Source organism: Dipodomys merriami, unplaced genomic scaffold (assembly GCF_024711535.1).
Source record: "Dipodomys merriami isolate MVZ:Mamm:240054 unplaced genomic scaffold, mDipMer1.0.p SCAF_37, whole genome shotgun sequence".
NCBI lineage: Eukaryota > Metazoa > Chordata > Mammalia > Rodentia > Heteromyidae > Dipodomys > Dipodomys merriami.
In genome coordinates this window covers 13,908,432-13,922,553 of record NW_027205270.1, presented here as the reverse complement: position 1 = coordinate 13,922,553, position 14,122 = coordinate 13,908,432, and the positions used below count along the sequence as shown (strand labels likewise).

At 39.5% G+C, this 14,122-nt stretch overlaps 1 protein-coding gene across 2 annotated transcripts in view; it reads right to left on the bottom strand.

Moving 5' to 3' along the window:
- Window positions 1-14,122, bottom strand: part of LOC138804714 (E3 ubiquitin-protein ligase RMND5A) — a 58,594-nt gene that overhangs the window by 37,384 nt on the left and 7,088 nt on the right. For both annotated transcript variants that reach the window (XM_069989174.1, XM_069989175.1), the window contains exon 2: window positions 1,020-1,162. In XM_069989174.1, coding sequence (XP_069845275.1) covers window positions 1,020-1,162 — 143 coding nt within the window. The remainder of the gene's footprint in view (window positions 1-1,019; window positions 1,163-14,122) is intronic.

The window sequence follows — 14,122 nt, the reverse complement described above, 5'->3', positions numbered from 1 at the left end:
TACAGCCATCATTATTGTACATATAGACTAAGCAACTTACAGGAGTATTTATAAGATGTCTTTGCTACAAAGAGCTCTACCCTCCAGAAGTTTTAAATGTGTGAACAGAAATAGACAACCAGTTAAAAATCTCCCCAATTGGCTGAAGTAGTCAGGCAAATCAGATAGTATAGGCTACTCCACTTACTCTTTGTGTGTGTGGAGGGGGTGGTCATGGGCTTGAACTCTAGGCCTGAGTGCTCTAGGCCTGAGTGCCAGCCTTGAGCTCTTCAGCTCAAGGCTAGTGCTGTACTACTTACCACTTGAGCCACAGTGCCACTTCCGGCCTGTTCTATTTATGTGGTGTTGAGCAATCGAACCCAGGGCCTCATGCATGAGGGGCAAGCACTCTACTGCTAAGCCACCTTCCTAGCCCCCCTCTTAGACTCTTAATAGGACTATGAACTTCAAGGGTGAAACCAGCCCAGTGCTAAAAATAGTAACTGCTGTGAGTCATCCACTAAGCCAAAGATTGTTTATTCATGAAATGTCACAAGAAAAAAAAAATTACTCAAAAGAAGTAATTGACCAGGCTGGTTAGCAACCAATTTACTCACTCAACCCAGAAGGCAAAAAGCTGAAGAAAAGCACCAGTATGCCCCCGAAGCAAGAGAGGGTGAGGCAGGAGAGACAGATGCAAGGGTGTTATTCCAGTCAGCCCATAACAGAGACAGAGCCTTAGCCAGGGAATTACTCAGGAAACAGAGAAATGTACTCCTATCAACAAACTCCCACATACTGAGTTCAAATTTCTCAGGCACTTTATTCACCAGGGCCTTCGTCATACAAACAAATGGATAAACAACAAAGCTATAAAAGGAGGTTCTGTTTTTGTTTCTTAAATAATAGCAACTAGAACTTTAGTTAGATCCTGTAAATGTTACCAAAAGCAAAGATGAAAGGATAAAATACCTGAGGAGCATTAAGGTTATCAAAGTTCTGTCTGAAGGAGGGTGCTAAAGCCTCCTTCAATTCCTTACCTTATCAATGGCTTTTCCAACCCGAGACACACTGCTGTGGATGTCTTTGTGGTCTGAGGCTAATTTCTGAACAGTATCCTTTATTCTTCTACAGCACTGAGTCAAAACAAGCGAAAGAGTCCCTGATAATTCAGCATCTTGGCCTATTAAAAAAAATAAATTGGTTACTTACTAAAGCATACCCAAAAATGACAAGTGTCAAACAGACCCTATGAAACAAGGACACAAGTGAAGAAAAATCAATATCGCTTTGAAGCAGAGGCCCACTATCATACATTACTTTTCTAGTAAAGAAGAAAAATATCTTTACTTTTAGAAGTCAAAGAATTACTATAAGACAAACCACTTTAGTACTGTAACAGAAAGAAGCACAGACTTTGAATAATACCATGGCAGTGTTATCTTTTGAGAAAACAAGTTAATAAACACACTTATTCAACTCAAAGAGTTTAGGTATACCTTATGTCCCAAATAAAAAAGCCTAGGAAAAAACACATCTCTTTGGATGCGAAGATGTTAATGCAGGAGGCCAGAGGCTGCTATATTACCAGGAGTCCTACCTGCAAAAGGAGGAATGTCTGTCTCCCTGCATGGTAAGAATGGCTCACTGTGTTGTACAATGTAGCTTTCCTCCTATGAATCTGTAATTTTAATGACCAGCATCAATTTAAAAAACAAAAACAGGGTGCTACATTTCTAGTAAGAATCTCAACAGTCTTTCATACTTGCCCAACTTGTTGTAGTCCTGTTTGACTCCACTAGGAAAGGACACCTGGAAGCTTTCTCTTGGCTTCCTGGACTTTGCCCTACTGATGTTTACCTTTTTTTTTTCCTTTTGCTGTAGTAAATTTCAGCCCCAAAGTATGAGTATAGGCTAGGTGGTAAAAAAGCCCTCTAGTGAGTCACCACAACCTTAAGAGTGGTCTTGGGGACTCAGACTCTTTTTTTTTTTTTTTTTTTTTTGGGTCCAGTCATGGGGCCTGAACTCTGGGCCTGGGTGCTGTCCCTCAGCTCTTCAGCTCAAGGCTAGCACTCTACACTTGAGCCACAGCGCTACTTCCGGCTTTTTGCTTATGTGGTGCTGAGGAATCGAACCCAGGGCCTCTGGCATGCAAGGCGTGCGCTCTACCACTGAGCCACCTTCCCAGCCCCAGACTCAGATTCTTGATAAATCTATTGAATTATAGTTACATCCCCTGGGTTACCTCTAAACTTCAGTTCTCTCTAGCAAGAAAAGCAAAGAAAGAGAAGGAAGAGAAAGAGAAGACAAATCAAGTTAGGGTATTTTCATATACTTAAAACCATATATCCTCACCGAAAGCAACAGGCTTGGTTTCTGAAATCCTACCACGTATTATGCAGCATAGATTCTCACACGTTAACTTACATCAGGAACACCAGAAGAAAGTTTGATTTAACAGATGTAGGCCAAAGGAACTCAAGAATGAATAAGCCCAAGAATCCCTGCCCTAGAAGTTCACTCCTTCTACATGACATAAAGCACACAACAAATAAGCAAATTATGAAGTATGACCAAAGATACATGCGACTGGGGGCAGGAGAGAAAAAAAAAAAAAAGACACGGGGGACCCAATCATCATAAAGCACAGTATGGACAGACAGAAGTTCTCACTGAGTGAATGACATGAGTGTACTTAGAAGAAGTGAAGCAGAGTCATGAGGCTCTCTGAAGAGCAGGGAAAGGAAGAGTGAAGATGAAGGAACAAAAACTCTATTTACAGCTGGGCACGTTGGGGCAAAATGTCTGAAACCTCAGGGCTCAGAAGGATTACAAGTTCAAGGTTAGCAGCCTGGGCTACCAACTAAGGCTGTTTTCAGAAACAGGAAGAGGGAGATTATGGGTTGGAAGAGGGGAGGAATAGAATATCTCTATTTCTGAAGTATATACAAATAGACCAATGTGTCTAGAGATTTCTGGCAAAGGAAAACAGCAGGAGAAGAGGTCCAGGAGACAATGGCATCCTAGTTTTGCAGGGTCTTTTTGGCTCTATAAAGGTTTTTGCTTTTGAGTGAAAGGTTGCAGACAAAAGGAGCAGACAAAGCATATAGGCTGACATAAGTTTTTTTTTTTTTTTTTGGGGGGGGGTCCAGTCATGGGGCCTGAACTCTGGGCCTGGGCACTGTCCCTCAGCTCTTCAGCTCAAGGCTAGCGCTCTACCACTTGAGCCACAACGCCACTTTCGGCTTTTTTCTTTTTGTTTATGTGGTGCTGAGGAATTGAACCCAGGGCCTCAGGCATGCAAGGCAAGCGCTCTACCACTGAGCCACCTTCCCAGCCCCATGACATAAGGTTTTAATATGGTAATTCATACTGAGGACAGAAGTGCAAGAACAAAAGAAGGTAAATTAGGATGCCACGACAGCAACCCAGATTAGAGCTAATCACAGTTCAGCCTAAGATTACCTGCCTGGCTATAAGGAAAAGAAGGACTCACAGTTGTCTCTAAGGTTTATAATCTGAGTCAACTACAAGGATGAAATTTTCTCCAATTAAGATGAAAAAGAAGCCCAGTACAGTGGCACACACCTGTAATACCAGATCCTCAGGTGGTAGAGGCAGAAAGATTACAAATTTGAGGCCAGCCTGGGCAAAAGTGGCCCGACTCCATTTCAAAAATAAATAACAAAATAGCCAAAATTATAGTTTAGTGGCAAAGTTCATGCCTTACATGTGCGAGATCCTGAGTTCAATCTCCAGTAGTGTAATGAAATAAAAAAGATGAAATAGACTAAAAGCTGAGCAGATCTGAAGGGCTATGAAGAGACAAAATTCTCACCTCAGGATGTGTGAGTCTGTTGAATATACAAATGTGGAGAGCAAGAGCAATGTCAGGGTTGGTGATGAAAATTTATGAGTCACAACATCTCTATTGCTCATAAAGCTGAGACTACATGAACTCACCAGAGGACACAGAGAAGTGGTAGAAGGGCAAGATGAAGTGGAGCAAGAAAAGGAGCTACTAAAGCAGTGACTGAAGAGAATCAAGGCCTTGAGAACAGAATTTGGGAAACAAGAAAATGGCATTGTGGAGAGGAAAAAAACTAAACACGTTACTCAGTCAACAAGATGTGAACTGAGATTTGGCCACCAGATTTAAAACATGGAAATCCATCAGTGCCATGAGAATAATCGTTTCTCTAAAGTCCCAAGGGGAAAAAAATGAGGGCTAAAAGGACTCTGACCCACCAAGTCTGGGTCTAAGACAACCACTGCAAAAAGTAAGGGGGAAAAACAATCAGCAAGCAGAAGTGGTCTTCATAAGGTACCCAAACCAATACAGGGTGGTCACACTGGAATATACTCAAGTCACTAAGTATAATCACACCAAGTTTAAATCAAATGCTCCCAACTTCTAGCAAAATTATTTAGACTGAACGATGAGATAGTATTTCAAAAACATTGTACATTTTTTTTCTTCAAACATATTCCATATATTCCATACATCCTTTAGAACCAACAACACAGCAGTGAATAATAACCTAAGGGGCCTTACCTCATCTATGAAGCTCTTTGTCCACACTGACCACCGCTGCTCAATCCCTGGTAATTTCCTTCTCCCCACCGTTCCTCTAGCACTTAATTATACACCACTTAATTTCATGTATATATGCCATCATCAGTCTCAACCAAACATCAAGTTCCAAAGGGAAGGCAAGGGTTTACGAACTGCACACTTCACAAATGTGCACCACACAGGAGAATTTATGTATGAAAGCAAGGGCAAAGAGCAGTTCACAAAGCCATATTCAAGCTGGGCACTGGTGGCTGTAATGCTAGCTACTTAGGAGTGCAGTTCAAAGCCAGCCCAAGCAAGAAAGTCTGTGTTACTCTTATCTCCAATAAACCACTGAAAAGTGGCATTGTGTCGCAAGTGGTAGAACACCAGCTTTGAGCAAAAAAGCTAAAGGAAAGTACTCAGGCCCTAAGTTCAAACACCAGTACCAGCGTATGTGCACGTACGTACGTACACACACACACACACACACACACACTCTCTCTCTCTCTCTCTCTCTCTCACTCACTCCATATTCAACCAATGGTGATAAGATAGTCACAGGAAAAGAATCACATCATGTACAAAAAATTAGGTCGGAATGAAATAAAGACCTAAATATAAAAACTACCAATTTTAGTAAGAAAACAGATGCATTATTGACCTTAAATTTCTTATATGTAACACCAAAAGCACAAGCAGACAAATAATTAAAATGTGTCCAGACTGGCCCAAGTACAAGGTCCTGAGTTCAAACCCCAAATACCACCCCCCCCCGCCACATACACACAGAAATACAAACTACAGTGAGGTATTCTTCATACCCACAAACATGGCTATAATAAAAACATGATGCTACCAAGATTTTGAAGAATAGAAAATAATGTGGCATTCCTCAGTTTATAGCTTCCATATGACCCAGGAATTCCACTTCCATCTATACAGACAAGAGAAATAAAAACACACAATACCTGTATACTAATGGTTAGCATTAGTCATAACAGCCAAATAAAACCAACACAAATGTCTAACTGATCAGTGGGAAAACAAAGTGTGGTATAAACATGATAGATTACTTAGTTACAAAAATGAAGTGCTAAAACATAAGACAACATAGAAAAGTCTTGAAAACTTTACATTAATGGCAAGTAACCCAGAAACAAAAAGCTACCTATGGTGTGATTCTATTTATATAAAATCTCTAGGATAGGCAAATCCATAGAGCCGTAAGTTATTAATGGCTGGCAGAAACTGGGAATGGAGGGAGATGAAATAGACAATGAGTTACAGTTATAAATGTATATGGAGTTCTTTTTGGAAGTGAAAAGATGTTCTGGAATTAGGTCATGGATACGGGCGCACAAGTCTGTGAATATAGTAAGAAATCACTGGATTATACAATCTAAAAAGATGAATTACTTGTATGCAAATTATGTCCCAGTAAATAAGAAGGAAAAAAAAAACTTTTAGAGAAAGCAAGCTGTAACTTCTTATGTACTCAGATACATTTGTTTCTACTATAAAGGTTTAAAGAACAAAAAAGCAGGATCCAAGCAGGAAAAAAGGGGTCATTTGGAATTTCCAAACCAAATTTCCATTCATCAACCTGGAAACCAACTGACATTTTCAACTATGAGTAGCTTAGGTATCTGGAATATAGTGTGCTATCACCTCCATCTATAATTTTCTCTGGTTTCAACTTCTACTCTATTAACACTGAGAATTCTCCAAGGAAGAAGTTTCTATAAGGGACAGTCATGTTTTACATGTAACAGTAGCAAGCTCCCTGTACATGACAGTATATACCACACCACACAGCTCAGGTGTGTAAGAAGCTATACCATTAGGTTTGTATGTACAGTGTTTACATAGCAATGAATTTGCCAAAGGTGCATTTCTCAAAATGTGTCCTGTTGTTCAGCAACACATGACTGTATCTGGAAAGCACAAGAGAAAGAAGCATAATGGAGTAACCTGAAAGAGAACCCTGAGAAAGCCTCTTCAGAGAAAAGGATTTCACTAATGCATTTTAATGGATTCAGTGGAACGCAGCCAAAGGTAAACACAGGTTTGAAAACTCACTAAAAATGACCAGAATGACATGAAACCCAACTTCTAGGTTCTAATGGGAAAGTTTTAATTTTCTTTTGACCTTTCTATAAAAGCACAACCTGCTTCTAAGAGAGGTTTTCCGTGAAATAAATTTAGATTCACTTCCCCTTCAAGCAGGGGAATGACCTAACAGTCACCATAAAGATGCAGGCTGGCCACAAGAGTGGCCACTTTGTCATTTGATGTGATGTTAGACCGTGGCCTCATAGGCATGTATCATATGTCTAGCATCACTGGCAGACACAGCACATTACACAGTCACTTTCATTATGACTTAATTAATCAAGTATAAAAATAATAAATTAACATGCTAAACCCAAAGAATCAATATATATGATCTGTACACGTTACAATTATCTGTTTTTCTTCCAATGTGATAGAAGAGTACTTTATTCTACCAACACATTTTAAGTATGATAGTCTTAGAAACTGTGATAATAATGTTCATGTTCCAAACCAAACATTTACCACATTAAACTAAACAGAATGGGGCTGGGAAGGTGGCTCAGTGGTAGAGCTCTTGCCTTACATGCATGAGGCCCTGGGTTCGATTCCTCAGCACCACATAAGCAAAAAGAAAAAAGCCAGAAGTGGCGCTGTGGCTCAAGTGGTAGAGCGCTAGCCTTGAGCTGAAGAGCTGAGGGACAGCGCCCAGGCCCAGAGTTCAGGCCCCATGACCGGACCCAAAATAAATAAATAAATAAATAGACTAAACAGAATGGAGTTAACCTAAACTGTTTTTGTAAGTCTAACTAAGCCTTCAAGATGCCCCTTGGACTTGCCTGCCTAGGCATTTCAGGATTTATGTTCACTAGTTTCACAAACAGTATATTGGAAAAGTGTTTAGTTCTACTGCACCCTGTGCTTACTGATCAGGATTTTAAAGTCATTTTAATTTTTTTTTTTTTTTACGGTTTCCAATGCTTTCCATTTTTCTTTTTCTTTTATTGTGAAAATACTGTACAGAGGGGTTACAATTACATGGGCAAGATAATGAGTACATTTCTTATCAAGCATTGTAGCCTCCTCCTTTGTTTCCCCTTCCCATCCCTTCCCATCCTCCCCCCCACCCCCCAGTCATTTTAATTTTTTATTTATTTATTTTTGTGCCAGTACTGGGGTTTGAACTTGGGGTCAGGAAAGGGGGTGGGGAGGCACTGTCCTTGAGCTTTTTTGCTCAAGGCTAGCACTGTACCACTTGAGCCACATTCTGGCTTTTTTGGTGATTAATTGGAGAAAAGAGTCTCACAGACTTTGCTGCCCAGGCTGGCTCTGAACCATGATTTTCAGATTTCGGTTTCCTGTGTAGCTAGGATTCCAGGTGTGAGCCACTGATGCCTCGCTTATAGCCATTTTAAATAGCTAGCTTTACTCCCACAAAACGAGTCAAAGATAAGGAAATTACTCTACAATGTATGGTAACTGGTACATGCTAGGCATTCAGTAAGTTTTGTTCTGGGGTTCAGACTGATCTCAAAATCACAATCTTCCTGCATCCACCTCCTTGGAATTACAGGCATTACATGCTGGGGCTATAGATATGTTCATTCACTAACGAATATAATTCACTAACTTTACAGATATAAACAAATATAAAAATAATGAATTATAAACATAAAAATAACATAAATATAAACATAATAAATTACATAATCTTAATTTCAAAGTCAGAACTGGAGACTGGTACTACCAATACCCTTGAAAACTTCTAGCCATAAGGAGCTGGGGATGTGGCTCAAAGTGTAGAATGCCTGCCTAACAAGTGTGATTCCCTGAGTTCAAACTCCAGTTCTGCAAAAAAATAATAATACTGTAACAATAATAATAAACAAACAGAAACCCTGCCAGCCTTTTCATATACAGCAGTTTGCAGATCCCACATTGTCTTGAAAAATATTTCCTGTCCATCATCCAATAGCATCATTGTTCCCATTTGCAATGAAACTAGCAATATCTAAGTAAAAATCCCAAGGAATCTTTATGTATACACACACATACACACACACAGGTGTACACACATGCTCTCTAGAATAATCGAGTTAGTTCAGCAATGTTACAGGACACAAGATACACATATACAACGAGTTAGTTCAGCAATGTTACAGGACACAAGATACACATATACAAAACACTCAAATTTTCAAATAGAAACCTTTGAAAGGTGAAAAGAACTATTTCACATGGTCAGAAGTAGCAACTATGGCCCACTAAGACTAGGCTTCTTAAAAGCTAACTTTGCACATAGTAGCTGCTCAACAGACTTACTCAGAGGAAGGAAAAGAAACAAAAGGAATTCATTTATCTTTTTTTCTAGATGAGGTACCTACTGAAAACAAACTAAACTTTTGGGATAATCTGCAAAGTAAAAGCAAGCATGGTATTTGGCATTCAAGCTCTGACCTTTCAGAACAAAGCAGTAGATTCACACATGGGTGTTCTGATTTAGAGTTATTAAAGATCATTGCATCAGATCACAATCTTCTTGTGTCTCAAAACCAAGCATGAGGAAAAAAGAAAAAGAAAACAAGAAATTGTATACTTAAGAGCTAAATTGCATGGTAGAGACTAATAGTGCTTTTGACCCAATCACTGCCATAAGGAAGGAAAGGCTTCAAAGTCCACGAGGAAAGAACTGCAGAGAGAGAAATCATTATGAAGGCACACTTGCAGATGTAGGCACATGTTTTAAAAATAGTCTCATTTTCAGACAGTCTACTCAACTGCTTCAAAAGTCAAACCCAAAGACAATCCTCAACTTCATCAGATGTAGGCATATACTTAACTTGTTTTCTGGCCTCCCAGAAAACCTCACTCTCCACTCCAATTCAACCACTGTTGGACAAGGGGTCTCCAAGACAACAGGCCTAAGCCCTCTCTATCTGTCCCTATCCTACACCAATCAGATTTCTGTCTTCCCAGTCTACTACTTACCCTGGTATCCTGTTTCCAATTTAGTATTAATGCTTTTACCCCATTTCCCCTCAACATGGTGCCCCCTCCACCATGACATTCCTCTACACCTTTCCTTTTGCCATCCTCCTCTCCTGACACTCCATTTCCTCTTCCTCCTATCTACCTTCAAACTCTGCTATTAAACTTCTCCCATAGGGCTGGGGAGGGGGGTAGCTTAATGGAAGACAGCATGTCTGGTGGCATGCTCAAAATCATGAATTCAATTCAATTCATAGTAACCTCTCCCACAAAAAAAAAGAAAAGAAAAGAAAAACCACTTCCTAGAAGTAGGAAGTCTCTTCTATCCCAAAACTATCCCTACTGGTTTGCTGTGCTACTCACTCAGTATTTGACCTATATATTTGTGTTTGATTCAAATCTGGACCTAATTAGATACAAAGTTCTTACAAACGTATCATTTATAATTTCAAGATTTAACCTATTCCCACCACAATGAGCAATTAGTAACTACTGACTAGCTGACCTGAATTTTGACTGAAATAATACTCCCCACTGCAGTTGTTTCTAAGGTCTCCTTTTTTACTAGTATTTGTTGTTGTTTTTTAAATTTCTGGTTATATGGCCTTGGTTAGTCCTCTTTCAGAGGTTCACCTGGTTTTTCCAACTACCTTAAGTTCTTTGAGTACTCTGTTTCTTAATCTTTCCAGTATTCTTTACAATGTTAAACCAACCATTGAGCATAGGATAATATTTATCACAAATCAGTAATAAGGACACCTAACTACAACCAAATTATCTTAAGTAAAACAGTGCCTACCCTCAAGTGGTAGAGCATGAGCCGTGAGCTGAATTGTTCAGGGACAGCTCCCAGGCCTAGAGCTCAAGCTCCATGACTGACAAAAAAGAGAGAGAGAGAGAGAGAGAGAGAGAGAGAGAGAGAGATCTTTCATGGGATTGTTTATAACATATTTATAAGATTATGTCTTTGTTGCCTTGTATGTCCCTCCCCCACAGTGTAACCCCTGCTTTCACTATATATGATGTTGGTATATGTGGAGGGGAAGGGAAAAAACAAATTGTTAAAACAGGGATACAGGAGGACCCATTGCAACAATGAGATGTACAAGTCGTTATGTCAAAAAACGAACTTTACAACTTTGGTGGGGGGGACGGGGTGGGAGGGAGGGGGAGGATACGAAGGGATGGGAAGGGAAGTAGGAGGCTACAATGCTTGATAAGAAATGTACTCATTATCTTGCCCATGTAATTGTAACCCCTCTGTACAGTATTTTCACAATAAAAATATATTTAAAAAAAAAGACATGAGCAGAATAGAAAGACAAAAAAAAAAAAAACAGTGACTACCACTGCTTAAAGGCACAAACCTTATAAATAATAAATGCACCTTCTTCTAAAGATTTCAAAGACAGTTCATACCTATTATGCACTTCATTCCCGTAACTCATTTACATGTGTTACCTATCAGTTTCCTGAGGGAAAAACAGGCTAAACAAGTCCGTAGAACCAGTCAACTGGCAGACTAAGGGCTCAAACTTGTATCAACTCAAGACCCCTTACTGGATACCTAAATCTGTGGTCTCTCAAGTCCATATAAATTGGCAAAGTATACGCATATAACCTACACTCATCCTCTCCCATACATTAACTCATCTTAGATTATTTCTAATACTCAAAATATTATAAATGTAATTAGCATGTTCAATACAGATGTAATTTTTCCCCCACAGATATTTTCAATCGACCATTGGAGGGAACCACAATGACACAGACCCACAAATACATAAGAACTCATTTATACAGAGGGCCAACTACTCACTATTCCACAACTGGAGGCACATCTTCTTAAATAGCTTCCAAGTTCCTGGAAGTCCAGGGCCAAGTATAATGTTTCTTTTAAAAGAAATCTCTGCCCCAAAGTCTTCATACATCAATAATTCAATGATACTAAGCCTATGTGGATAACACAATATAGAAAACTCAGAAGCTGGGTGCCAGTGGATCACGCCTGTAATCTTGGCTACTTAGAAGGCTGAGAGCTAAGGATTGTGGTTCAAAGCCAGCCCACACAGGAAAAGCCATGAGACTTTAATCTCCAATAAATCACCAGAAAAACAGAAGTGGCACTGTGGTTCAAGTGGTAGAGCGCTCACCTTGAGCTGAAGAGCCGAGGGACAGTGCCCAAGCCCAGAGTTCAAGCCTAACAACAACAAAAAAAAGAAAGAAAAAAAAAAAGAAAGAAAGAAAGAAAGGAAGGAAGAAAAGAAAACTCAGAGAAAATGCGGAGCCTAACAATGCTCCAGGAAAAGAATCACCATCCAGATCCCAATCTTAAATAGAGAAAGTCTTGGTAATAAGCCACACTGCCTCTCAAGGATTAAAAACCAGTCTACACTCAAGCATACAATCACCAAATGCAAACAGGGTGGAAGTACATTTCTAAAAGCCTCAACACCTGTCAAGTCGTCCAGTATCTGTTTGTTCAAGTACTGCACTAATGTCTAATCTAAAGGGAAGGACCTGAGTTTCTGCTACTCTTCTACAAAATCTGAGGGTCTGCAAATGTCTGGAGAGAGAGTAGTATCTCCCCAGTATTTATCAGCTTTGTAACTGCCAGGGATTCCAAATACAAAATGTGGAGTCAGGTTCCTCCACAATTCTCCCTAAATTTAGTTGTCATTTACAAAGACCCCCAAAGGCCTTACAGTAAAAGAGGAGACCCTCAACTAAAAACAAGCCCATTCTCACATCCTAAGTGAATCATCTCCTGATACCATTTTTACTATCCTAACAAGACAGAAACACGGAAAAAACAGTCATTTTTCTAACTCTAGAATGACAGGATCACAGAAGTATTCATGAGTTTCTCCTTCACCAATATTATTGTCCAGAATTAAAAGCTATGTAATAGTGCTGGATCTAGTGCCTCATACCTATAACTCTAGAGGCTGAGATCTGAGAGTTACAGTTCAAAGCCAGCCCAAGAAGGAAAGTCCATGAGACTCTTATCTCCAATTAACCGCCCCCCTCCCCACACACGTGGTGCTGTGGTTCCAGTGGTAAAATGCTAGCCTTGTGGGAGGGAAAGCAGGAGAAAACTAGGAAGGGGGTAACACTATTCAAGGAGAAACCTACTCATTACCTTACTTATATAACTGTAACCCCTCTGTACATCACTTTTACAATAAAATTAATTTTTTTTTTAAAAAGCACTGGCCTTAGGTAAAAATCTCAGGAGAACAACAACAATAAATGTGTATTGAGTGTTAAAAAAAAAAGCTCAGGGACAGCACCTATGTCCTGAGTTCAAGCCACAGGAGACACACACACACACACACACACACACACACACCTACTTATAAACAAAATAGCCTTAGGAAAACAACTTTATTATGTCAAGCATTAAAGCCATTTCAAATTAATTCCCAAAGTGACACAAACCAAGATATATTCACTGATTAACTCATATTAACTATGAATTATAGGAACATTTTAGGATGCAAGGCAACAGCTGAGATTGGGCTACTCACAAACACTCCCCAGGGCACACTGTTACTGATGTAAGTTGTAGCTGTTCCATTATAATAGACATGATATTTCTGTCAGGGGCCAAATTCTAGAACTGTCTCCTCTTACCCCGAGAAATAACCCTAAATCCGACAGATTGGCCAGGTGGCCAGAAGACTCCATAACTTGGGGTCCAGTTACTGATTCAATGAGAGGCATAAGCCCCAAACAAGGCAATTATAAAAACATGCCTAGGAAACTGTGTTGGAAATGCAGGGAAAACACCATGTTAGTCTTCACTGGAGAAAACTCTGAGAACACAATCAACCAAAAAGTACTGATGACAGAGAAAGACAAGCAAGTCTTGGTGAAATCCTTTGTGCCTCTGGTGCCAGCCTGGCTTAATGTCAGCCTATTTAGTTCTATGTCAACAGATTCCATTTTAATTATAACTACTATGTCACCTGCATTCCTAAATAATATAATAATCTAAACAAATAATGTTTAATTTTTTTAAAGACTTCCCCCCTAAATGAGTCTAGAATGGCTAGCTAGCAGAAGTTAAATCTATTTCAAAACCCAACTGGCAACACAATGACTTATAATCACCACCTAAAATAGACCAAGTTGCTTGACAGCCCATTTATTCTAATTTCAGAGTATGTGAACTATGGCTATGGTTATCCACACAAACTTTAATTTCTGATCTACTTACTACTTCCCAGACTGGTCAATGAACTTATAAACTGTATTTATTTGCCTAAAATGTAGTCATTCTTACAACTCCTATCTTGTTAGTACTAAACATGAGTTTGGTTGACAAACGAGAAAGGGCCAGGCTAGCTTATCTACTCCAAGTATACCAAGAATAAAGCTGAACTTAAGTCTAGCAAACCCTGATTCTTTTATTTGCACTCAACAAAATATATATTCAACACTGGCATGCCCTGGAGAACAGAGAGAACACAGATACACAAATACATATCATTTGCAACATGTGTGATGCATACAACTCAAATTAGATGCCTATGTCTAAAC